General features: G+C 38.8%; 1 protein-coding gene across 2 annotated transcripts in view; it reads right to left on the bottom strand.

The window, feature by feature from the left end:
- The window catches only part of MAGI3 (membrane associated guanylate kinase, WW and PDZ domain containing 3), a 243769-nt gene that overhangs the window by 55731 nt on the left and 161117 nt on the right, over window positions 1-26921 (bottom strand). For both annotated transcript variants that reach the window (XM_049618389.1, XM_049618390.1), the window contains exons 4-6: window positions 21802-22011; window positions 15343-15517; window positions 11893-11972 (exon numbers count right to left, since the gene is read on the bottom strand). In XM_049618389.1, coding sequence (XP_049474346.1) covers window positions 11893-11972; window positions 15343-15517; window positions 21802-22011 — 465 coding nt within the window. The remainder of the gene's footprint in view (window positions 1-11892; window positions 11973-15342; window positions 15518-21801; window positions 22012-26921) is intronic.

A 26921-nucleotide genomic window follows, 5' to 3' on the forward strand; every position in this document is an offset into this window, starting at 1 on the left:
TTTTTGAACAGCTTGAGAAGGATAGGTATTATCTCTGCTTTAAATGTCTGGTAGAATTCCTCAGGGAAGCTATCTGGTCCTGGACTCTTATTTGTTGGGAGTGTTTGGATAACTGATTCAATTTTTTCGCTGGTCATGGGTCTGTTCAAGTTTTCTATTTCTTCCTGTTTGAGTTTTGGTAGTGGGTGGGTGCTTACGAATTTGTCCATTTCTTCCAGGTTGTCCAGTGTGTTGGCATATAATTTTTCATAGTATTCCCTGATAACTGCTTGTATCTCTGAGGGATTGGTTGTAATAATTCCATTTTCATTCATGATTTTATCTATTTGGGTCATCTTCCTTTTCTTTTTGAGAAGCCTGGCTAGAGGTTTATCAAGTTTGTTTATTTTTTCAAAAAACCAACTCTTGGTTTCATTGATCTGCGCTACAGTTTTTTAGATTCTATATTGTTCATTTCTGCTCTGATCTTTATGATTTCTCTTCTTCTGCTGGGTTTAGGTTGTCTTTCCTGTTCTGCTTCTAGTTCCTTTAGGTGTGCTGTTAGATTTCGTATTTGGGATTTTTCTTGTTTCTTGAGATAGGCCTGGACTGCAATGTATTTTCCTCTCAGGACTGCCTTCGCTACATCCCAAAGCGTTTGGATTGTTGTATTTTCATTTTCATTTGTTTCCATATATTTTTAAATTTCTTCTCTAATTGCCTGGTTGACCCATTCATTCTTTATTAGGGTGTTCTTTAACCTCCGTGCTTTTGGAGGTTTTCCAGACTTTTTCCTGTGGTTGATTTCAAGCTTCATAGCATTGTGGTCTGAAAGTGTGCATGGTACAATCTCAATTCTTGTATACTTATGAAGGGCTGTTTTGTGACCCAGTATGTGATCTATCTTGGAGAATGTTCCATGTGCACCCGAGAAGGAAGTATATTCTGTTGCTTCGGGATGCAGAGTTCTAAATATATCCGTCAAGTCCATCTGATCCAATGTATCATTCAGGGCCTTTGTTTCTTTATTGATCCTGTGTCTAGATGATCTATCCATTGCTGTAAGTGGGGTATTAGAGCCCCCTGCAATTACCACATTCTTATGAATAAGGTTGCCTATGTTTGTGATTGTTTTATATATTTGGGGGCTCCCGTATTCGGCACATAGACATGTATAATTGTTAGCTCTTCCTGATGGATAGACCCTGTAATTATTATATAATGCCCTTCTTCATCTCTTGTTACAGCCTTTAATTTAAAGTCTAGTTTGTCTGATATAAGTATGGCTACTCCAGGTTTTTTTTTGACTTCCAGGAGCATGATAAATAGTTCTCCATCCCCTCACTTTCAATCTGAAGGTGTCCTCAGGTGTAAAATGAGTCTCTTGTAGACAGCAAATAGATGGGTCTTGGTTTTTTATCCATTCTGATACCCTATGTCTTTTGATTGGAGCATTTAGTCCATTTACATCCAGTGTTATTACTGAAAGATATGGGTTTAGAATCATTGTGATGTCTGTAGGTTTCATGCTTGTGGTGATGTCTCTGGTACTTTGTGGTCCTTGCAACATTTCACTCACAGAATCCCCCTTAGGATCTCTTGTAGGGCTGGTTTAGTGGTGATGAATTCCTTCAGTTTTTGTTTGCTTGGGAAAACTTTTATCTCTCCTTCTATTCTGAATGACAGACTTGCTGGATGAAGGATTCTCGGCTGCATATTCTTTCTGTTCATCACATTGAAGGTTTCCTGCCATTCTTTTCTGGCTTGCCAAGTTTCATTAGATAGGTCTGCTACTATGCTTATGTGTCTACCTTTGTAAGTTAGGGACTGTTTATCCCTAGCTGCTTTCAAAATTTTCTCTTTATCCTTGTATTTTGCCAGCTTCACTATGATATGTCGTGCAGAAGATCGATTCAAGTTATGTCTGAAGGGAGTTCTCTGTGCCTTTTGGATTTCAATGCCTTTTTGTTTCCCCAGATCAGGGAAGTTCTCAGCTATGATTTGTTCAAGTATACCTTCAGCCCCTTTTTCTCTCTTCTTCTTCTGGAATTCCTATGATATGGATATTGTTCCATTTGATTGAATCACTTAATTCTCTAATTCTCCCCTCATACTCCTGGATTTTTTTATCTCTCTTTTTCTCAGCTTCCTCTTTTTCCATAATTTTATCTTCTAATTCACCTATTCTCTCCTCTGCTTCTTCAATCTGTGCTATGGCCGCCTCCATTTTATTTTGCACCTCACTTATAGCATTTTTTAGCTCCTCATGACTATTTCTTAGTCCCTTGATCTCCGTAGCAATAGATTCTCTGCTGTTGTCTATGCTTTTTTTCAGGATGGCGGGTGTTTAAAAGTCAGAATTGATAGAACAAAAATGAAGAAGATATGGTGAGGAAATAGTTAAGGATGGTAACTGGTTTGGGGTCATGGACGTGACGTCACTATTGAGGGCAGGAAGGGAGGGTACACAGAAGATTCAGCTCAATTTGGGAGGGAACACATTTGAGGGGCCTATGGAACATCCTGGCAGAAATATCTCACCATCTCAGGGAAACAGGGACCTGGTCCTCAAAAGACAAACACAGAAGAGAAGGATTTGGGAGATATTGCATTTAAAAGCCACGACAGTGGACAAGATTACCTGGATATATTGTGAGAAGAAAAAGGTAGAGAACAGAACATCAGGAGTATTAGCCTTTTAAGGAGCAGATGGAGAAAGTAACAACCGTCAGGGGGAAGGATATCAAAAAAGACAGGGGAGCAGAGCATGGTCAATACTAATAAATGCTCTGGAAAGCTGTTGTTCAAAAGAGGCTGAAAAGAGATGTTCAAATTTGGCAGTCAGAAGTTACTGGTGACCTTAAGACAAGGACTTCCACTGAAAAGGCAGGGGGAAGAGGTCAGCATATTGTAGTAGTAAAGAGGAAGACAGAAGGTGGAGTCCTTAAGAAGAGATAACTTTCTGTTGTTGTAAAAAGGATAGTTGAGAACTGGAAGGAGGGAGGGTCAAGAGAAAATGAGTTCATTTACTTTTGAGAGAGGAAAGACCTAACCATATTTTTCTGGATTAGAAGCCAAAGCATTCTCTCCAAAAGCTGATTCAAAAGGAAAAACCATTTCTGGCATATCAAGCAGCTGGTTGGTCCTAAGGCCCATGAATTTATCTTTCTCTCCTGTTCTCGCAATAAGATTTTTCTTATTTAAATACACGAATTGCAACTGTTTTCTCATTGTGGAGCTCATAATTCTCTTTTATCTTTCTTGAAGCTCCAAAATAACATCAACATTCAATATTTTTTATAGCTTTTGGTAAAAATTTAATCTCTCTTTCATCCTAAGAGGAAAGGGGTGAATTGAGTATAAAGCAGATTCCTGATGTTGTATTTTTAGGATAACTTTTTAACCTAAACAACTAATTATTTTAGTTGAATGAAGATAGATAAGTACAGCAATTAAACTGTTAGAGCCTAAATACATGGTTGCATTCTGAAGGTCAGAAAACTAGGAAGGAAAAGGGCAAGTTTTAGAAACTAAGGTTTTTCTAGAAGACCTTAAACGTTTAGCCGAATGCAAACAATAAACATCTTAAACTGCAAAAATTTACATTTAAGATATCATTATTACTATTTCCCCTCATTGAGCATTTGCTCTGCAAGGCACGATGGAGAATACCAATGTAAGTCAGATATAGTGTAGCTGGAAATACTGTATTGTGGGGCTGTTTCCCCCATTCGGGGGGATGCACAGTGGAAGTGCTAATGGTTGGCTGAGCATCAAACAAACAGGCTCAGGGTTCCAAACTGTGGGATTCCCGCAGGTAAGTACAGGTGATGTTAGGAAGGCATATCTAGTTGTGGGGATGGAAAGTACCTTCCATCAAAAAGTTTTGAGGGGCGCCTGGGTAGCTCAGTTGGTTAAGTATCCAACTCTTGATTTCAGCCCAGATCAAGGTCTCACAGTTGTGAGATCAAGCCCTGCATCAGGCTCTGTGCTGAGCATAAAACCTGCTTGAGATATTCTCTCTCTCTGCCCCTTCCCTGCTCACATGTGCACTCTCCCTCTCTTAAAAAAAAAAAAAAAAAAAAAAAAAAGTTTCGAACATTCCTACTATACTAAATGCAACTGTGGTTGATCTTAAGAAAGATATAATTAGGAGGACCATATAATGTATTGTGCACTTTTGAGAGTAAAAGGGGACACTATTATTATCATTAATTATTCTGGAATAATTAAAAGGAATAATTAAAAAGGAATAAGTGGAGTTATTAGTTCCTGGGCTGACCAAGACATATTGTCGGTCTTAACGTAAAGAGCATCAGGGGACGAGACTCATTCAATTTTTCAAATTTCCATAGAAGGGGGAAAGAAAGGGAGAAATGTTTCCAGTGTCTCTGAGCCCCTTAACTTTCTTCTCCAAGGAAGAAAGACTGTCTTATCTGACTGGTGAGTTTCAGAGAATGGATTCAGTATGCTTGGCTCAGGACTTGAGTTCCCTGGCTGTTTTGCATGTCAGCCTGCCTGCAGAGGGTGCAGTCTGGTCCGATTTGCCATGCCTGCCCTAGGGGAAGAGGCCCCAGCTGTACAGAAGACAGAGATTGAGGGCTGAAGGCTGCCTCCTGCAGGGGTAAAACACCAGTAAGCCCATAGAGATGCAGAGCTAAAGTCAGGTTCACTCATCAGCTAGCATTTTAACCCATCTGATTCCTTGGTCTTATTTCAGCATTGACTCCAACCTGGTGAATGAAGACAGACTTCCTATTTATGTCTTGCACCCAGAACTTCATAGAGATTAAAAAATATTTTCAAGGAGACCAAAATAATCTGGAAGACAGAGTAACTTCTTTCCTTCCTTTCCTCCTCTCCTCCTTCCAAACATGTAAGTCCCTACCGAAGGGATATACAAATGAAGACAAAATCACTGCTCTTATAGAATGTATGTATCTAGTTATAGTGCAATGGAATACGTGCTACAATGGAAAGGTGCATATGGTACTGTTGAGCACAGAGAAGAGAACACCTAGTTCTGACCCGCAGAGAATGAATGACAAGAGGAGGCTACGACGAAATTATACTTTAGAACTGAGCTTGGAAGGATCGGTAGATATGAGCCAGGTGAACACAGGGAGCAAGGCTTGTTCCTGACCAAAGAGATGGACATGTGGCAAAGGCAAAGACAACTATGTCATATTTATGACATGAAATTACTTTGGAAAAAACAAAAATACTTTGAAAAAAGAAATGTAGAATATGGTTCAACTGTCAAAAAATCTTCAATATTTTCCCCAAAGAGTTTAGATGTTATTCTGTGACTGTAAGAGCCATTATAGGTTTCTGAGGAAGGGACAGGTATAAGGCAGTTGTATTTTAGAAGAATTTGTAGCCCATACAGCCAAAGGTTTTTGATCATGTAGCCTTATCAGCCAAACATGTCGAATGTACTTCCAAGATGTGTTTATTCATAAATATATATGTACTGCTCTAATATGTACATAATAAAGGGGCGCCTGGGTGGCTCAGTTGGTTAAGCGTCCAACTTCAGCACAGGTCATGATCTCACAGTTCATGGGTTCGAAACCCCGCATCGGGCTCTGTGCTGACAGCTCAGAACCTGGAGCCTGCTTCAGATTCTGTGTCTCCTTCTCTCTCTGCCCCTCCCCTGCTTGCACTCTGTCTCTTTCTCTCTCAAAAATAAATAAATATTAAAAAAAAATCTTTAAAAGATATGTACATAATAAAGCATATGAAAAACAAATTTAAAAAGGAGATGAAGACTAAATAAATAATCATTGTGATTTTATCTCAATGTGGCTTAAAAAAGCTCACATATGAAGTATATGAAGTATCAGCTGTGTTTACTTACTGGTCACTTGGGCTTGTATATTGGTATTATCTTCAACAGGCAGTATCTATGCGAAATCCTTAAGTCACATTTCAATTTTTATGAATTAAAAACTATATAACCTAGCTTACGTATCCACTTAACTGGGCACAAGTAACGTGTAAAACTTCACAGTGCCCTGACAACTTCTGCTATGTCCATTTTTCCCTCAAGACACTCTGGGTACTGTATGTAATAATCTACAGACAGAATGAGAAAGAATGCATTGCCAGTCTGTGTATAAAATAGTAGAGAAACTTATTTTTCCCCCCAGTAGGCGCATAATGAAAAAAAAGCTCTAACATTGTCCTCTTGTAGACCAATAGACAATCTGAGCACCACCATTTTGGAGAGCACTCGCGTTAACGATATATTGGAGGGGGAGATATAACTGGAGAAAAAGACCAAGAGTAATCCAAGTTTGTGGTGACTGGAAGGATGGAGGAAGGTATAAAATAAAAGAAAACATAGAAAAAGCATACGGATAGACAGCTATGTAAAAAAACCAACAGAGCAAAATGTTCATCGTAATATCTCAGTGGTGGGTAAATTACTGTAAAATTCTTTCCGTTTTTCTATACGGTGGAAAATTTTCATAATAATGTATTGGCAAAGTATTGAACAAAGAAAGAGGAGCAGGGATTGGAAACAATATAGGGAATACAGCAAGAGGTGAGGAAGGAGCAAATAGAACTCTGAACCTCTGGCCCAGATGATTATGAGCACGGTGCCTGTGACAGAAAGAGGGATGGGGTGACTTTAGGAGAAAGATGTTCAGTTAAGTTTTAAATATGTGTATTAGAGGGGTGCCTGGGTGGCTCAGTTGGTTAAGCGTCCGACTTTGGCCCAGGTCATGATCTCACGGTTCGTGGGTTTGAGCCCTGCATTGGGCTTTGTGATGACAGCTCAGAGCCTGGAGCCTGTTTCAGATTCTGTGTCTCCCTCTCTCTCTGCCCCTCCCCCACTCGCGCTCTGTCTCCATCTCAAAAATAAACATTAAAAAAAATTTTTAAATATGTTTATTAGAAGTGCTACTTAAGCAATTTTTAAAAAAAGTCTCAAATGCAGTAGGAAATACAGAAACAGAAGTCAAAACAGGACAATACTAGAGAGTCAATAAGGGGGCCAGCCAGCTATAGTAAATTAATGGTTAAGTCTATGAAAAGAAATACATTGTACAAGGGAAAAGAGAAAAAGGCATACAACTGCGCTGCAACAATCAGTGGGCAGGAAAAGGAAACGGAGACGAGCAATAGAGACATGCCCAAGAAGACTAAACACCGCATTTATGAGCTTTCAAAGGTAAAATTCTCTGGGATTATATATTCTAGTTTACCTTTACTGGAGATGATTTCACCATATGGAACTTACTGATGAAAGCCTTTAGACAAGGGAGGTACGTCATAAGAAATGATTTAGGGGCGCCTGGGTTGGCTCAGTTGGTTGAGCGTCCGACTTCAGCTCATGTCATGATCTCGCAGTTTGTGAGATTGAGCCCCATGCCAGGCTCTGTGCTGACAGAGCCTGCTTGGGATTCTCTCTCTCTCCCTCTCTCTGTCCCTCCCCAGCTCATGCGCTTGCACCCACTGTCTCGAGCTCTCTCTCTCAAACATTACAAAAATAAATAAAACAAATAATTTACATACAACAAAATACAGAGATCTTAAATGCTCAATTATAGAAGAGTTTTGGCAACTGCCATATGCCTTCCTAACTACTGCCCCAAACAAGGGGGAGAATATATTCATTACTCCAGAGAATTATTTCAATTCACCCACTTCCCGGTTCCCCACCTCATTTTCCAACTTCTTGCAGCAAAGATGAGTCTGCCTGTTCTCAGACTTTAATTAATGGATAATTGAGTACCCGTTCTTTTGTTCTGGCTTATTCTATTCAACGTTTCTGAGATTGATCCATGTTGTTGAGTGTTATCAACAGTTTTTTCTTTTTATTGATGAGTAGTATTTCACTGCATGAATATACCAAAAATTCTTTAACCATTCTTCTGTTGATGGATATTTGGGATGTTTCCAGGTCTGTGTTATTATGAATAAGGCTGTCGTGATCATTCAGGTGAAGTCTTTTTGGGAACATATGTTTTTCATTTCTCTTGAGACAATGCCCTATGGGCAACTGCCAAAAGTTCTCCAAAGTGTTCACATAATTTTACATCCCTACCAACTAGTGAAAGTTCCAGGTGCTCTACAATCTCACCAATCTTTGGTACCCTTCAGTGTATTGGGCTCTAGCCCTTCCAGGGTGTGAATGGCCTCTCACTGTAGCGATGACTAATGATGATAAGCACCCTTTCATGTCCTTATTGTCTATTCTCTTGTCTTCTTTGGTCAAGTGTCCAAGTTCTTTGGCCATTTTAAAAAAACCTTATTGAGGTACAGTTTGCATATTATAAAATTAATCTGTTTTGAATATTCAATTCAATGAGTTTTAATAATTAACTGAGTTGTGAAACCATCACCATAATTCAGTTTAAGAAGATTTCCATCACCCCAGTAAGATCCCTCATGCTGGGGGTGCCTGGGTGGCTCAGTAGGTTAAGTATCTGACTCTTTATTTTGGCTCAGGTCACGATCTCACGGTTCATGAGATTGAGCCCCGTGTCAGGCTCTGTGTTGACAGTGTTGAGGCTGCTTGGGATTCTTTCTCTCTTCCTCTGCCCCTCCCCCGCTCACTCTCTCTCTCAAAATAAACATTTACAAAGAGGGAAAAAAAAGATCCCTCATACTCTTAATCTCTTAATCCCTTAATCTCTATTCCCATCCTCACTGCTGGGCAACCACCAGTAATCTTTCTGCCTCTATAGCTTTGCTTATTCCAGACATTTCATATAAATGGAATCATGCAGTAGTTGGTCTTTTGTATCTAGTTTCTGTCACCCAGAATAACATTTTGAGGTTTGCTCATGTTGTAGTATGTATATGATTTCATTCCTTTTTATTGCCGAATAGTATTCTATTACATGATTACACCAGATTTTATCTATCCATTCATTGGCTGATGGACATGTGAATTGTTTCCTCTTTTGGGCTTTTATGAATAATGCTTCTCTGAATATTTACAGGCAAGTCTTTGTGGGCATATGTTTTCATTCCTTTTGGGTAGGTACCTAGAAGTGGAATTGTGAGGAGATATGGTAAATTTATATTTAATATTTTAAGAAACTGCCAAACTGCTTTCCAAAGCAGTTGTACCATTTTACATCTGCCCAGCACCTTATAAGGGTTACCATTTCTTCTCATCCTCACCACCGTTTGTTATTATCTGTTTTTTTCTGATTATAGTCATTCTAGTGGATAAAGTGGTATATCACTGTGGTTTTAATTTGCATCTCCCTAATGACTAATGATGTTAAGCATATTTCCTAGTGGTTATTGGACATTTGTGTATCTTCTTTGGTGAAATGCCTATTTAAACATTTTGCTCATTTTAAGGGTTCCTGGGTGGCTCAGTTGGTTAAGCATTTGGACTTCGGCTGAGGTCCATGATTTCGTGGTTCGTGGGTTTGAGCCCCATGTCGGGCTCTGACAGCTCAGACCCTGGAGCCTGCTTTGGATTCTGTATCTCCTCTCTCTCTGCCCCTCCCCCATTTGTGCTCTATCAAAAAAATTTTTTTTTAAATAATTAAAAAAAATTAGTATTTTGCTCATTTTAAATTTTAGGTTTTTGTCTTATTAATGAGTTTTAACTGTTCTTTATAGATTCAGGATACAATTCCTTTGTCAGATACATATTGCAAAACCTGGGGCTTTGACTATTCATTTTCTTAATGGTGTCTTTTGATGAATAAAAATTTAAAATTTTTATTAAGTCCTATTTATCAAGTTTTACTTATTTTCTTTTTTTAAGTAGGCACCATACCCAGCATGAAGCCCAACACAGGGCCTGAACCCATGACACTACGATCCAAACCTGAGTTGAGATCAAGAGCTGGACATTTAACTGACTGAGCCACCCATGTGTCCCTCAAGTTCTTCTTTTATGGCTCATGTTTTTTGTGGTCTGCATAAGAAATCTTTGCTAATCCCAAAGTTATGAAAATATTCTCCTAAATTTTCCTCTAAAAGCTTCATGGTTCTAGCTTTTATGATTGGGTCTTTGATTCATCTGAAAGTAATTTTTGTGTATGGAGTCAGGTATAGTTGAAGTTCATTTTTCCTCATGAATATACAGTTTTCCCAGCACCACTTGATAAAGATCCTCCTCTTATATTGAATTGATTGGCACCTGGGATGCAGTTTAAGTGATCACATATTGTGCATCTATTTTTGGATGCTCTGCTCTGTTCCAATGGTCTGCTTGTCTATCCTGTGTCAATACCACACAGCCTTGATTATTGAGCTTTACACTAACTCTTCAAATCTGGTAGCCTACGTCCCTTACCTCTGCCCTTTTTAAGACTATTTGGCTAACTGGGGCCTTGTATTTTTATATGTATTTTAGAACTGGCCTGTCAATTTCTTTAAGACAGACTTACAGGATTTTTATTGGGATTGTATGGAATCAAGATACCAATTTAGGGAAAACGAACATCATTAACAATACTGTGTCATTCAATCTATGAACACAGTGTATCTCCTTAATTATTTAAGTCTTCATTAAGTTCTTGCAGGGATGTTTTGTACTTTTCAGTTTATCTCGTGCGTCTTTCAGTAGGTCTGTACATCTTTAGTAGATTTGCTCCAAGGTAATTTTTCTTTATATCATTGCAAACAATTTTAAAATAATTCCATTTTCCAATTGGTTGTTCCTAGAAAAACTTTTAATATTGCAATCATGCTGAATGAAATGTGTAACTTTTTTTTTAATAGATTGGAGTTCAATCTATAGGAAGACTATCTGAACCTCATTCTTAGCCATTCATCTTTTTTTTAATATTTATTTATTTATGAAGGAGAGAGAGATAGAGCATGAGCAGGGGAGGGGCAGAGAGAAGAGAGAGACACAGAATCTGAAACAGGTTCCAGGCTCTGAGCTGTCAGCACAGAGCCTAACACGGGGCTCGAACCCATGAGCCATGAGATCATGACCTGAGCCCAAGTCAGATGCTTAACTGACTGAGCTGCCCAGGCACCCCATAGCCCTTTATTTTTTTAACCAAGGTAAATAATTTCTGATGCAGTGATACAAAATGAATGCAAATTTTATTCATCCTCACTCTATATTCAAGAAGGGATAGCAAACAATTTTGGTTGGGGTAAATTCTATATCTATGTATAAGACTAGACTATTAGACACTGTGTAACACACATAAGACAGGCAAGATTATAATCTAAGAATTCTTAGAGAAATTTTTCTACTAAGCAGTAAAAATTGTGTGTGGGCAGGAGTGGCAGGTTGGGGTACGTTAGAGACTTTCACTGAGTTGCTAATGACAGTCTAAATGAAAGATTAGCCAAGGCACGTGGGTGGCTCAGTCGGTTAAGCATCTGACTTCAGCTCAGGTTTCCTAAGTTCGAGCCCCACATCAGGCCCTGTGCTGACAGCTTGGAGACTGGAGCCTGCTTCTGATTCTGTGTCTCCCTCTCTCTGCCCCTCCCCTGCTCATGCTCTCTCTCAAAAAAATAAACATTAAAAAAAAAATTTAAAAAACTGAATGAAAGAGTAGCCATAAATAATAGCATATCTGTCCTAGTGATACTAAATTAAATATATTTTTGAAGGTTCAACAGCCATGATGAAGCTACCCTGTGGTGGAGAATGTACCTAACTTATGAAAATACTTGTTTAGAAATTTTAAAATTTGTCTTTAAAACAAATGTAAAACAAAGGGCAATGTATTTTTATTAAGACTTTCAAAAAAGATTTCACTGTATAATCCTCAAAAAGAGAGAAATAAAGTCTCTCATAAAATTAGATGCAATGACATAATTATCAGGGTCAGCTGAGTACGATATCCACCCATTGGTTATGTGCTTCTGTACATTATGGTTTTTAGGGTTTTGGAAAAGTCACTAAGCAAGAAGAACAACGCGGGATTAAGAGGATAAGTACAGTATAAAAGATTTCTGAATCTCTACCTCCATCTTCACAGTCTTCAGGGGCTTTGGCTTTCTTACAAAGACGAGGATCCAACCAGGTGGTTGTCTTGGTATTGTGGCTGCAGAATAAAGATTTCAGTTAGAAACAGCAAAATAAAGAGGGAGAAAAGTATTTCAAAAGCAAAGATCAAAAGTGACTAAAAGGTATGATGTTTGCACATTTATCTCTGCCAGGCTCTGTTTGTACACCTCGGATTCGATAATCCTACTTTCTCAGTCTGCTACTTTGAAATTGCCATAAAGGGAAGGTAATGCCAGTGGTACTAATTTGAGAAAGACGACTGTAGGGAAGGGGTGAAATTCCAAGTACAGGCTAACAGATGCTTATTTAAGCAGTCAGAAATGTTTCAAAGGGTGGGGACATAGCCCCATACTGTGCATTATCCAGTCGAAAAAGCTGCACTAAAACTCTTGTTTGGTGCTGGCTGAATTCCTCCCTCCCTCCCTTCAAAAAAACACTGTATTTCTTGAGTACCTGTGATGTGTGGGCATTGTGCTGAGAGCTGGGAAGATAGTGATGAACAGACAGATTCGCTGCCCTCAAAAGGGCTCTTTAAAATAAGAGTTTAGCAAAATTAAAAGTTTCTAAGCGTCTTTCTGCAACATGCAAGTAAAAATGATGGGTATAGTTAGTTAAACTCTACTCTACAAAACAAAGTTTTCATCGGTATGGATCATACACTGAATAGAGAAAAGAAAGCAGGAACCAAAAGACTCCCCCCATCTATCCCTCACACACATTCCTTTTTAGAAAGCAGGCCACAGACGCTTTCCAAGAGCAATGCCACCATTCAGCAGATACTAATTCTAAACCCAAACCATCGCACTGCTGTGTAGACAAACAGTGTTATAGTTTAAACATCTGAAATAGGTGGATATTAAAGAAAGAAATAACTGGAGGAAATTATACGGGAAGACAACAAAATGTAAATTGAAGTTATTATCAAAGTAGTATGAGAATATCATTCCTTGATGTCTTTATAATGAGACAAACTCCCTAATCTGTATGTTAATTACTCTTAGGAAATTAAGCCAACGGTTTCAGGGAATTAATCATATCTTCTATGCCTTTCCTAACTCCTGAGCTAACCAGGGCTGTGTGCAACCCCTTCTTACACATTGCCAGGTATGATACCAGCTGGTAGACTGTGGTAGAAACACTTGGGTGTGCTGAATAATGGATAATCGAATCAGAGAAACTGGGGTTGTTTCTAGAAAGATTGTGTTACCCATTCTGTCAAAGAGATAATTTCTCCACACTCAAGTCAGTTAAATAGATTTTAGTAACATGAAAAGGATCAGGACTCCAAAGAGGCTTAGCAACATGTAGATTGTTAGGAAAAAAAAAATCATGCATGTATCTTGCTAGACCAAATTCACAACTGTTACTTGAGAAAAGCTTAACACTTTGGTTCCAGGGACCCCAAATGTTTATTGCTAAGTTAGCAAATGTAGGCAATCTCCTAGGACTTTACCCAGTATTTCCCAAGGTGAAGAAATGCCTGTAGGAGCTATCCCTAAAACATGACAGCTAAAAGCTACAGACCTAGATTAATATTCTTTTCTTACAGATGCATGATTTAATAACAGCAGTAAGATCAAATACATTAGCTATAGCAAACAAAAGAGCTTTGGGTAGCAGCAAATATTTGGCTATCTTGCAGTTATGAACCCTTTATCAGATATGTGATTTGCAAATATTTTCTCGTATCCTGCAGGTTGCTTTTTCACTCGTTGATTGCTTCCCTTTGCTGCATAGTTTTTAAGTTTGACGAAGTCCCATTCGTCTACTTCTGCTTTTGTTGTCTGCAGTTTTTGTGTCATATCCAAGAGGTCCTTGCCAAAGTCAATGCCATGAAACCTTGCCCCTGTGTCTTCTAGGAGTTTTACGGTTTCAGGTCTTATATTTAGGTCTTTAATGTATTTTAATAATATTCAACATAAAGGCACTTCTTTTATAAATTCTCTCCCCTCTCTGTAATCTACTACTTTATCCCCGTTTGCAGGATAAAGGACTGTCAGATTCAAGGTCTCATACATTGCTTCTAAAGATACTCTAGCCTCTTCTAATGACTCTACAACTTACTTGGGGATTTATTTCTAAAGTCATAATGAAAGTCCAAAGTTTAAATTACCCTTGAAAAACCCCTTAAATTATCCACAGAGAAGAATATACCGGATTTTTTCTATTCTGCATAATCCTTGTCATTAACGTTTATGTAAGTGTATAATGTAAGTAATAATGTACCATATATGGTAAAAACAATACAATACACACAAAATCTACATGTTTTAAATACTAAAATCCCCTTGGTAAAGCAAGATGCTCACTCTATGGGAAGGATGTGGAATTTGGGACCAAATGAAGAAACAGATTCAAGTCTCCCACTCCTAATTCATTTTTAAGTATATGTTTCTTGACTGCAGTGTCCAGCCCTCAATATTTTAACTGTTATTTAACTGTTATACTCTATAACTTCACTGCATTCATATTCTACCTCTGGGCAAATTATTTTAAAGATGAGAATGACAGCTGCGTTAGAACATAAAAATGCTTCACAATGAAACTTCCAAAAAATCATTTATTCATACTGATGATATAAAAATCATTTATTATATTATTCTCTGGTCTAAACCATATAAAATTTTAGGTTTATCAAATACATGTGGTTCTATATCTCTATAAATATATTTATATTAATAGTGCTTTCTCATAAATTAGGTTTTATCAATTTATATTGTACCAATTAGTCTGAGGATCAGTGATGGTTCCCTCCTATATTATTCAACTACACTGCTTGAATACATCTAGAACTGAAAATATTAAGCTCAGATAATAAATATGTCCTCCCTCCAGATGATGGTAATTCTTGAAATGCTCATTAAGTTAAGTTAGCCAATCTACCAAAAGTTTAAAAAAACAGCCAGGCAAAATACTCTTCATTCCTACATTTTTCATTATTCATGACAAACCTGTTTTTAATCCTCTTGTTTTTAAAAAACCAGAAGTCAAATACACTATTCCTTTATCCAAGTCAAATAAAAATGAAATATCATCCAGGGAAATCATCAGATTTAGGATCAACTGTTACTTGTATGAAAAAATATATATATTTTTAATGTTTATTTATTTTTGAGAGAGACAGAGCAGAAGTTGGGAGGGGCAGACAGAGAAGGAGACACAGAGTCTGAAGTGGGCTCCAGGCTCCAAGCTGTCAGCACAGAGCCCAGTAGGGGGCCTGAACTCACAAACCGGGAGATCATGATCTGAGCTGAAGTCAGATGCTCAACTGGCTGAACCACCCAGGTGCCCCAATCTTTTTAAAGAAATATAAAAGAAATGGAAGCCTTGTGAAATGAGAATTTAAAAATGTTAAGACAAGCCTCACAGTGACGGGCGTGTTAGAAGAGATACAGACATTTGCTTACTCAATGAAGTAGATCATCCCCGTGTCGGTGTAGGCCATTTCCCAGTTTTTGGGCAGTGGTTCCAGGTTCTCATCTCTCATCATATAATTTCTGAAGTCCATGGAGCTATTTGTTTGGTTATAACTCGGGACAGTCTTCATCCAATCAGAGGACTCAGAATGCCTCTCTCTGTTTTCTGCCATTCAAAACAGAACAGTGTGCAAAGTCGGTAAAGTTACATTCTCTTCAGACAGCTCTCTGCACTTCTAACAAAATGCCAGACATTCACTGCAAATTTCCTTGTATAATATGTCCACGTTTGGCTGTAAAATTTTTGAAGTGACAAACATACTAAATTTTTTTCATTTGCTAAGTGACATTAACCCAGGATAGCATCTCTGATGTCGTCTGGGAAAGAAGCAAAAAATAACACTGGAATCAATTCAGTACATAGTGAATACATATCTGTCACAGTACTACCAGCGACAGCAGCTGCAGTGGCTCTTACGCTGTCCTTTTATAATTCCAGGCTCTAGTTTAACTCATAATCTTCACAGCAACCCTGTTTATTATTTACTAATTCTAATAATTTATCAATATAATATTAATTATATTTATTATACTATTTATCCCTCCTATTCTGTTTTACAGATTATAGATGAGGACACTAAGGCACAGTGAGGTTTTAGTCAAGGTCAAGCAGCTAATGATAGCAAAGTTGGGTTTCACAGCAATAGCACTGCTAGGAATTTACCCAAGGGATACAGGAGTGCTGATGCATAGGGGCATTTGTACCCCAATGTTTATAGCAGCACTCTCAACAATAGCCAAATTATGGAAAGAGCCTAAATGTCCATCAACTGATGAATGGAGAAAGAAATTGTGGTTTATATACACAATGGAGTACTACGTGGTAATGAGAAAGAATGAAATATGGCCTCTTGTAGCAATGTGGATGGAACTGGAGAGTGTTATGCTAAGTGAAATAAGCCATACAGAGAAAGACAGATACCATATGTTTTCACTCTTAGGTGGATCCTGAGAAACTTAACAGAAACCGTGGGGGAGGGGAAGAAAAAAAAAAAAAAAAGAGGTTAGAGTGGGAGAGAGCGAAAGCATAAGCGACTCTTAAAAACTGAGAACAAACTGAGGGTTGATGGGGGGTGGGAGGGAGGGGAGGGTGGGTGATGGGTATTCAGGAGGGCACCTGTTGGGATGAGCACTGGGTGTTGCATGGAAACCAATTTGACAATAAATTTCATATATTGAAAAAAAAAAAAAGAAGAGTATTTGACAAACTGCAAAAACAAAAACAAAAACAAAAACAAAGTTGGGTTTCAAATCTAAGTGGTTCACACTCTTAACTGCTATACCAATCTGTCTCGTACACATTTAACACAGGTCTTTAAAATGATACTAGTTTTTTTTTTTTTTTTTAATTACACTCAACAGACTTCCTATTGCCAAATGTAATTCTGTTGGTAATATTAAAGTCCTTTTAGTGTCCCGGAGTCCATAACGTAAGTAAGAATAAAATTTGGTTACTGTCTAGGGAATTCACAATTCATGCACTTAAACCTCATTTTTAGACTTATGAGATAACAACTCCAAACTGCAGGCAATGCCTTGGAATCAAGAATCTTAGAAGAGCCTTTAGGTATCATTACATATAGTACTTCTACTCCAACTGTCCTTTATCCAAACGAGTTCTACAGTCCATTAATACTACCCACTACCTTTCACTGTCCCTCGTCGTATCTTCATTGCCCTACTCATGTAACTGAAATTCCATGATCAAGCATGATAATCACTCCCTTGCAAACAAACACTACTACTGATTCCTTTGCCTCAACCTTACTTCATCATACGTGCCCAGCTGAACAATAATAACTCTGCTTACATCTTTCCCCCTGCTCTACAGCAGCACATGTAGCTGAATACAGGCAACACTAACTAGTTCACTTTTGATTTATGACCACTAAGCTCAAGAGGGCATTTAACGATGTACGATAATCACAGGAAATTTTAGTCCATTCACTCTGCCACTCTCCCAGATAACCATTTCATACCTTCCTTCTCCTTAAATCTACCATTACTTCTCCCTTATCCCTAATCTCATTTGGATGACTTTGTTTCCTGCACACAGCTAAATCCAATGATCAATTCTCAGTGACCATCTTACGTGAGCTATCAGTGGCATCTGAGAGTTTATCATTCTCTTTCCCTGGCTTCCAGGACACTCTACCCTCCTGGTGTGCTTTCTAGCTCACTGGCTTTTCTCAGTCTCCCCGAGCTCCATGTATTAGAGGCCTTCTCAGGGTTCAGTCTTTGGACCTTTTCTCTTCTCTTTCTATATACTTACTCTCTTGTGGATCTCATTCAGTGTCCTTACTCTGCAATGACAGCTCTACACGCCGTATGCTGATGATGTCCACATATGCATCTTCAGACCAGCCATAGACCTTTAAATCCAACTTCAAACATGACATTTCCATCTGGCTGTCTAGTGAGCATCTCAAGCTCAAATACCCCAGTGTGAGCCCCTAACACCCTTTGCCAACCCAAACTGACTCCTCTTTAAATCTACCTCATCTCAATAAATGCAGCTCCATTCTTCCAGATATTCCATCTAAAACCCATGAAATGATCTTTGTTCTCTTGGGCCTCATATCCAGTCTGTCGGCAAATGTTACTCATTTGTAAGTGGCTCAGACCACTTCCTACCTGTCATGCTTTAATCAGGTCCAAACCAATATTTCTCACTTAAATTACAACCTCTTAACTAGCATCGCTGTTCATGCCCATGCCCTCCTACTGCCTGTTTTCTTTAATTTAATTTAATTCTATTTTATTTCATTTCTTTAGAGGGTGAGAGCAGGGGAGGGGCAGAGGGAGTGGGAGAGAGTGAATCCCAAGCAGGCTCCCTGCTCAGTGTGGAGTCTGACGCAGGGCTTGCTCTCACAACCGTGAGATCATGACCTGGGCCAAAATCAAAAGTCAGACACTTAAGCAACTGAGCCACCCAGACGCATCATCCTACTGCCTATTTTCAATGTGAAGCAAGAATGAGTTTATTAAAATCTGTTTTATCCAGTTCTGCTTCTACTCAAATCCCTAAGTGGTTTCTCATCTCAAAATAAAAAGCAAATTATTTTTTTAAAAAAGCCAAATTCTTCCAACGACCTATAAGATCCTATGTAATACCCGTTTCCACATCCCCCAATCATTATCTGACTGACTTCACTGCTTATTATTTTATTCCCTTCCATTACTCTCATCCAACACATATAATGCATTGTCCACACTGTATCCAACTATATTGGTCTTCTTTCCTTTGTCGGAATATTCCAGGTATACTCCCACCTCAGGGCATTTGTATTAAGAATTCCCTCTGGCTGGGATGTTTTTCTCCCAGGTATTTTGAGCTTACACCCCCACTTCTTTCAAAGTCCTCTTCTCAGTGAGATCTTTTCTGCCGCTCTATTTAAAACCACAAACTTTGGTCACCACTATCTTTTATCCTTTTCCCCCTCTGCTTTTTCTCTTTAGCACTCTCTAATATATGCTATTCATCTATGTTGGATAATTCTGTCTCTTCCCACTAGAAGGCAAAGGTCATAAAGACAGGGGCTTTTGTCTGTTTTGTTCGGTATTTTATTTCTAGCTGTTAGAAAAATGCCTAGCACTTAGCCTAGCAGGTGCTTAATAAATATTTGTTGAATGCATAGTTTTAATAAAACACAGGATTCATTCTCCAGGCAAAAAAAAAAAGTGACAGAAATTAAAACTCACTCAATGTGGAAATCAATCTGAAAGAGAGTTACATTCCTGGGATAGAAGTATTTTGCAGAAAAGCTCTAATACTTTTCTGATTATGGTTCAAAATGACTGTAAAGGAGTTTGCTTAATAGCCAATGACTTGAAAATACTGTTCAAAAAAAAAAAAAAAAAAAAGAAAATACTGTTCATATAGTAAACACCTTAGAAAAAAAATGTTAGCATTATTACATAACATATGTCATCCTACATGGGTATATCAGCATTCTTACATTAATTCTTCAGCAATATATAAAATAATATACAACATTGTTGGGGGAGGGGGCGCCGAGGTGGCTCAGTCGGTTGAACGTCTGACTCGATTTCAGATCAGGTCAGGATCTCACGCGGTTCGCAAGATCGAGCCCCATGTCCCGTTCTGCATTGACACTGCAGCGCCTGCTTGGGATTCTCTCCCTCTCCCTCTCTCTATGCCCCTTCCCCATTTGTGCTAAGTAAATAAATAAACTTTAAAATAAGTTAAACAAAATAATGTACATATTGGTATACACAAATAAGTCTTTACCTATTCTCTCCCTACTTACCTCCCCTCAAAGTGTCAATTTTTTAAGGCAGGAGTTCTAGTTCCCAATCGCAACACACAAATGCACATTTCCGCAACTTTCACTAAGTGAACAACTACGGTTAGTATTAATTCAGAAAAGACCAAGGCTTTTTCGTCATGACTTTTATTGTTTTTTCATTAAAATATTCTGAATATTTTCTCTTACAAAGAAGTGTATAATCCAGGGGAAGTGTCCTATGGTATCCACATGCAAATGGTAGTATACAAACTGCCTCCCACTCTTGGATATACTCCCTTTATTTACTATTAAAAAAAATTTTTTTTCTAATGTCTATTTATTTTTGAAGGAGAGAGAGAGCATGAGCGGGGAGGGTCGGAGAGAGGGAGACACAGAATCCGAAGCAGGCTCCAGACTGAGCTGTCAGCACAGAGCCTGCTGCAGGGCTCGAACCCACAGACCATGAGATCATAACCTGAGCCGAAGTCAGACACTTAACTGACCGAGCCACCCAAGCACCCCAAACATGACCATCAAAAAGTTAGTAACATCTGGTTTAACAACTGGCTTCCATGACAAGCATAAAACGATGGAGGTTACAGACAGCCTTCTCTCTAGAGGAACTGCAGTGGTCACCAAAAGGCTCTTCATTAGAAGTAAAAACAGGGGGCGCCTGGGTGGCTCAGTCAGTTAAGTGTTCCACTTCGGCTCAGGTCACAATCTCGTGAGTTCGAGCCCTGCATCGGGCTCTGTGCTGACAGCTCGGAGCCTGGAGCCTGCTTCGGATTCTGTCTCCTTCTCTCTCCGCCCCTCTGTGTCTCCTTCTCTCTCCGCCCCTCCCCAATTTGTGCTCTGTCTCTCTGTGTCTCTCAAAAAATAAATAAACGTAAAGGAGTAAAAACAGAACATTTCTCCCCCTCAAATTAAGAACACAGAAGTTCCTATATTGGGACAGGTTCATGGTCTCTAATCCCAGTCTCAAACATTTAAAAATGTTAACAGACTTAATTTTGTGGGAGAGCAAAGCTCCCCTTAGAGTATGAGGAGTTCCCTTAACATCCGCTAAAGAATTAGACATGAATTCACCTAAATCTTTTTAGACCTGTTTTCAGTCTCTACACCCAAATATACTGGGGTCATTAATGTCAAACAGATTATGTGGCATAACTATGTGAGATGTTAGGACAATAAAACAGAACTCACACTCTGGAGGACACAAATGAATATATTAAGACAGTCAATACAATGTATGCAGCAAATTTTAGTAGATGATGAGGAAAAACATCAGAGGCTTTGGGAAAATAATATGGTAATGGGTTCTGCAAATTTGGGGATGTGATCAAATTCATTCATTTACTGGGTATCAATAAAATACTTTTTTAGTTCCTACTTTGTGCCAGGCACGGTTTATGGTGCAAGGGATACAACAATGATGCATGCAAAACTTCCAGCCCTTATGAAGTTCATATTCTAGTGTTGTGAATAAAAATATTATAATAAATAGCACTAAAATTAGTTCTGCTGTAATTCTGTGGCTTCCCACTTCTACTCTCAATTAGCAGGGTAAGAATCTCCTAAGCAACCACATTAGTTAGGGGTGCTCAAAAGATTCTCCACCACTAAATTTCTGTTGGTTTTGCATTTAATGAGAAATAAGAGAGTCAGGTTTGGAAATTTTCTTTGGGTGATTAAGAATTTAAATTCAACATATTGCTAACAAATATTTCAGGTAATTTTTACTGGCATGTTTCTGATCCCCTGCATTTTTAGTTGAAGGCTGGGTCTTAAAACTACATTTTGTTCATATCCTGTCGAGTAGGACTCACGCCAACCCGATTCCCATATCTTGGAGCCTCAAATATTTCGAGTCGCAGGGTAATGGCATATCACGTTATTAGTAATGACAGCTTATTATTGACTTATCCAAACTTCCACTTGGTACAACTCATTTCAGCCTATGAGATGGCTGCCAGAGATACACTGTGTTCCATGTACAACCTTTTAGAAAAAAATCAGAATCGCAGACTTTGCGATAGATTTTACTACACAGACTTTGCGATAGATTTTATTACTTCTAATTCAGTGTCACGTTATAGTCAATACGGAAGATCAGTTAGAAGTGACTCATCTATTTACAAACCCGCATTTCCGCTGCCATTAATAGCTTCCTTGTCCTCATCTTCTTCCTCTTCAGGAAGAGAGCTGTCCATTCTCTCCATCTTGCTGACAGATGTGGTTCGCTTTCTTTGGGATTCTGTGTCAAACTCATTATCAAAGAGGACCTGATCAACTGGATCTGGCTGGAAAGGGCTGGGTTCTGCTGGAGGTTTGGGAGTTCCATAGAAGTTTCCTGAAATGGACAAAGTAATAGCAGCTGAAAGAACTGATGTTGAATTGAGAGTCAGAACAATATGACCCAGCATATGTCTCTGCCCTGATATCTCATACTGAGGCTTCTAATTGATCACCATTGGCCAAAAGGAAGCCAAAACACTTCTTCTTAGGAGTGGAGGAGGGAGAAAGAACAGAAAGAACTAATTTTTCAAGAGCCCTTTACCATGTATTTTCTAACATTATCTAACTTAAAGAAAAAAAAATGTTTAATGTTATTTTTGAGACAGTGAGAGAGAGGGAGAGAGAGCACGAGCAAAGGAGGGGCAGAGGAAGAGGGAGACATAGAATCTGAAACAGGGGCCAGGCTCTGAGCTGTCAGCACAGAACCTGACATGAGACCCGAACTCACGAACCACGAGATTTTGACCTGAGCCCAAGTCAGACACTTAACCGACTGAGCCACCCAGGCACCCCTAACATTATCTAACTTTTTAATACTGTTTGTACTAAGGATAGGAAGTTGACTTCATGTACATAGTTTATTTATTCCTACAGGGCTGGCTTTGCATGGGATCTAAATTAGAGCCTCGTTTGTGAATTTAAATGCATCAATGCTCTTGTGTAAGACTAATTGGCATAAGAAGTGGGAGTAAAGGAAGAGAAAACTAACTCAAATAATTTTGTTCTGATGTGCAACATAATGAACTATTTTGGTAAAACGAGGAAATATGTGGGTAAAGGATAAAGCTGAGAACTAACCAGTGTGTGTTGAAATGTAGGCTGTTTATGTAAAAGTAATTTTTAGGTTCTCTGAGCATTCTAATTATATTATTTTATTCGACAATTTATTGAACAGAGACATTATTAGCATAATTCAATATTGGCTTACTCTCAGGAAAGAAAGAAATACTTTAATATTCTAAGTCTTGAGGATCAGGAATTTTTGCAGTAAAAATAAATGTTCCAGAGTAGAATGAAAACAATTGAGTATCTTAATTTGTCATGCAATTCCCAGTAGGTGGGCAAATACAATGGAAAACCACTCAAAAGATCTAGCTACATGAATAGTTTGTGGCTCCTGCCAGTTTTGACCTTTTATCAGCCACCATGCCAATGCTCTAGGAAGATAAATATGGTTAGGGAATAAAATACTCACTATATATATTTTAAACATCACATCTTCTAATCAAATTCCTGGGCTCTTAAGCAGGCAATTATTATTATTTTTTTAGTTTTTTAAAAATGTTTATTTATTATTGAGAGACAGAGAGAAACAAAGCATGAGCATGGGAGGGGCAGAGAGAGGGGGAGACACAGAATTCAAAGCAGGCTCCAGGCTCTGAGCTGTCAGCACAGAGTTCGATGCAGGACTCAAGCCCACAAACCACGAGATCATGACCTGAGTTGAAGTTGGACACTTAACCAACTGAGCCAGCCAGGCGTTCTTTAAGCAGGCAATCATGACACTCATCACATAGAGTAAATGAATGGGGTATATAATGAATTATTTGTCCCAGATGAAAAAAGCATAGGTTGTTCACCATAAAACTGAGGCAAATCTACAAATAAGTTCACCTTCAGTAGTGTGTGCCTTGAGGAGAAAGCATTAAGATAAATTCTTTGGAAATCTGACTTAGAGTGGTAATTGTCATTAAAATATTCAAGACAAAACAATGAAATCAAACCAAAACACTTATCAACTACCTCTTATCTCTCCCACTCAATAAGTCCCTTGCTTCCCAATCCATGTTTGAAATGGAGTTATTCCTATCATGTAGATGGATGCAAAGATTCATATTAAAAGGCTCAGAGGAGGTCTCTGCGAACTTTCTGGGCCACGAGTAATAAAGCAAAGACTCAACGAAGAGGCCAGCTCACACTTCTCTGGGGCAGGGGGCACAGAAACATCCCAAAGAGAGGTCTGGTGGAGGAGAAGGAGGATGCCCCAGGATTTCAATTTCTCCTGCACTGTGTCCCCCAATCATGCTGCCCAGGAATTTGGACATGCCGTGGCAAAAATCAAATGTCCACTTCTCTAAGGACGGTAGTTGTAGTAAAAATGCTAGACACACATGTTACTGTGTAGACTTAGTAATTACTACCCCACTTGAGGAAGTTTAACTGTCTTCCTGGGTGAAATCAGACAAATTTGCAATATTGAGATTGCTACCCATGATCATGAAGATTTTAGGACTTCATAATAAATTCTGGCAGTTTCCTTATTTAAACGTGATTATTGGGCTTAGATTAAAAAAGAAAACTAGGGTTGCTCATAAGGAAATTAGATCTATTTTTCTTGAGTGGTTGGTAAATAGCAAGATTTCAGATACAGCAAGGCATAAAAATGACACAGTTTGTGAGTCCTTCTATATTATTATCAGAAAAAGGTTTTCAGCTTTTTGAAGCTGTTTTGGAAGGCTTCCGCCCCCCCCCTCTTTTTTCTTTCCTGAAGGTTTTTTAAAATTTTTCAAATGGAATTATCAACTATTAAATATTTTAAATACACACAAAAAACACAGACAAGTGTATTAGAAGCATCCTTATTTACTTAACTTTCCTTTCAGGTCAGATTCCTTTCAGGTCTCCCTTTTATCCCTCTTTAAGGACTTGCATATATGGTCACATATTCAATTAAAGCCCTAACTTCCTGTCTCGGTCCTTCCCGTGCTCTCCTTGAGCTGTCCTGAAGTTGGTATGTGTCATTCCCCTGCACACTATGTACAACCAGGATGCATGTACATGCACACATAATATATAGATACCAGTTTTTGTGAAAGCTTCATAAAGGTTTTTGTCACATTTCATATCTTTTTAAAAATAAATGGTATACTGTATGTATTCTTTTGCACCTTTCTTTTTATACAATTATATTTGTAGGACTTATTCGTGTTCATACATGTAGATTCAAGTCTATTTAACTGCTGTATAATTAGTCCATTTTCATGAAAAATTAAAGCGCACCTCATTAACTCCCCTACTCAAACAGAGTTGTTTCCATTCTCTCACTGTTTCAAATTAATGCTGTAATGACCATTCCGGCATGTGACTACTTACGCACAGAGGTAAGGATTTCTCTAGTGTAGGCATCCAAAGAGGGAACTGCTGGGTTCAGAGTTAAGTGCATCTTCAAATTTACCAGCTATTACCAAGATGCTCCCCAAAAGGGGACTGTATCATTTTATACTCTTGCCAGCAGTATATGCGAGTTTCCACTTCCCACAATTATCAGACTTCAAGATTTTTGTCAATCTGATGGGTGTGAAATGGAGCATTTCAATTTGCATTTCCTTTGAATTCAGCACACAGCAATTAATAATATGTAATATGCCACACTGCCAGATCCCATGTTGTTATACTTAACAGAGGGAAATAAAGAAGAATGTCTTTGTGATGTAAGGGTGGAGAAGGACTTCTTTTTTTTTTTTCATGTTTATTTATTTTGAGAGAGAGAGAGTGCACGTGTGAGCAAGCACGGGGGAGGGGCAGACAGGGAAAGAGAGGGAGAATCCCAAGCAGGCTCTGTGCCGTCCGCACAGAAGCTGATACAGAGCTCGATCTCATGGTCATGACCTGAGCCAAGATCAAAAGAGTTGGAAGCTCAACTGACTGAGTCACCCAGGCGTCCCCAGAGAAGGACTTCTTAAAACTTCTAAAGCACAAATCCTAAGAGAAACAGTGATAAATCTCATACATAAAAATTAAGGATTTCTGGAAGACTGGGTGGCACAGTGAGTTAAGCATCCGACTCTTGATTTCAGTTCAGCTCACAATCTCACGGTTTTTGGGTCTGAGCCCCACAATAGGCTCTGCGTTATCAGCAGGGAGCCTGCTTGGGATTCTCTCTCCTTCTGCCCCTCTTCCATTCTCTAAAACTAAATAAACATTAAAAAAAAAATTAGGGGCGCCTGGGTGGCTCAGTCGGTTAAGCGTCCGACTTCGGCTCAGGTCATGATCTCGCGGTCCGTGAGTTCAAGCCCCACGTCAGGCTCTGTGCTGAGCACTCAGAGCCTGGAGCCTGTTTCAGATTCTGTGTCTCCCTCTCCCTCTGACCCTCCCCCGTTCATGCTCTGTCTCTCTCTCTCTCTCAAAAATAAATAAACGTTAAAAAAAATTAAAAAAAAAATTAAGGATTTCTGTTCAATGAAGCAACACAGGACAAGCTTATCAGGTGCCAGAATGGGAGGAAACCTCTATAACCAATAAGGAATTAATTTCTAAATAAATATCTAAATATCTAAGAAATGTCTGCAAACGGAGATCCCACTTGAAAAAAACACACGAAAAGACAATTACTAATAGGCATATGAAGACATGCTCAAACTCTCTGACTACCAGAGAAACTTGAATTTAAAGGAGATAGCACTTCTACAACCATCAGACTGGCAAAATTCTGAAGCCGGATGGTGAGGAAGTGGAGTCCTTACTGATGCTGCTGCAGGAACCGACAGGCGATGCAGGGGCAGAGCTACCTCAACCCCTTTACCAGAGCGAGTACAGACAGCCCTTAAAACCCCACAGTTCTGCCCCTGGGTACGTATGCCACAGACACACTCACACAGGTCTAGGAGAGAAGGGTGTCACAGCTTTATCCATGGTGGCGGGGGAGATTGGAAGCAATCTGGAAGTCAATCACTGGGAGAGAGGTTAAGTAAAATGCCGTGGATTCACAACCTGGAGTACTGTGCGGTGCTGAAGACAGCAATGAATTACATGTAAATACAGTATAGCAACATGGGTGAACCCAGAAAACATAGAAACAACTGAAAACCGTTAAAAACTGAATGAGATCTAGAATAATAAAGAGTAAATGCATGCAAATAATAAATGCATGCACACGAGGTGCACAATACACATTTTGCAAGAATGCATACAAACAAAAGCATACATATTAAACACATCAGTCTGGTTGCCACTAAGAGGGAGGTG

This window comes from Panthera uncia (genome assembly GCF_023721935.1).
Source record: "Panthera uncia isolate 11264 chromosome C1 unlocalized genomic scaffold, Puncia_PCG_1.0 HiC_scaffold_4, whole genome shotgun sequence".
Taxonomy (NCBI): domain Eukaryota; kingdom Metazoa; phylum Chordata; class Mammalia; order Carnivora; family Felidae; genus Panthera; species Panthera uncia.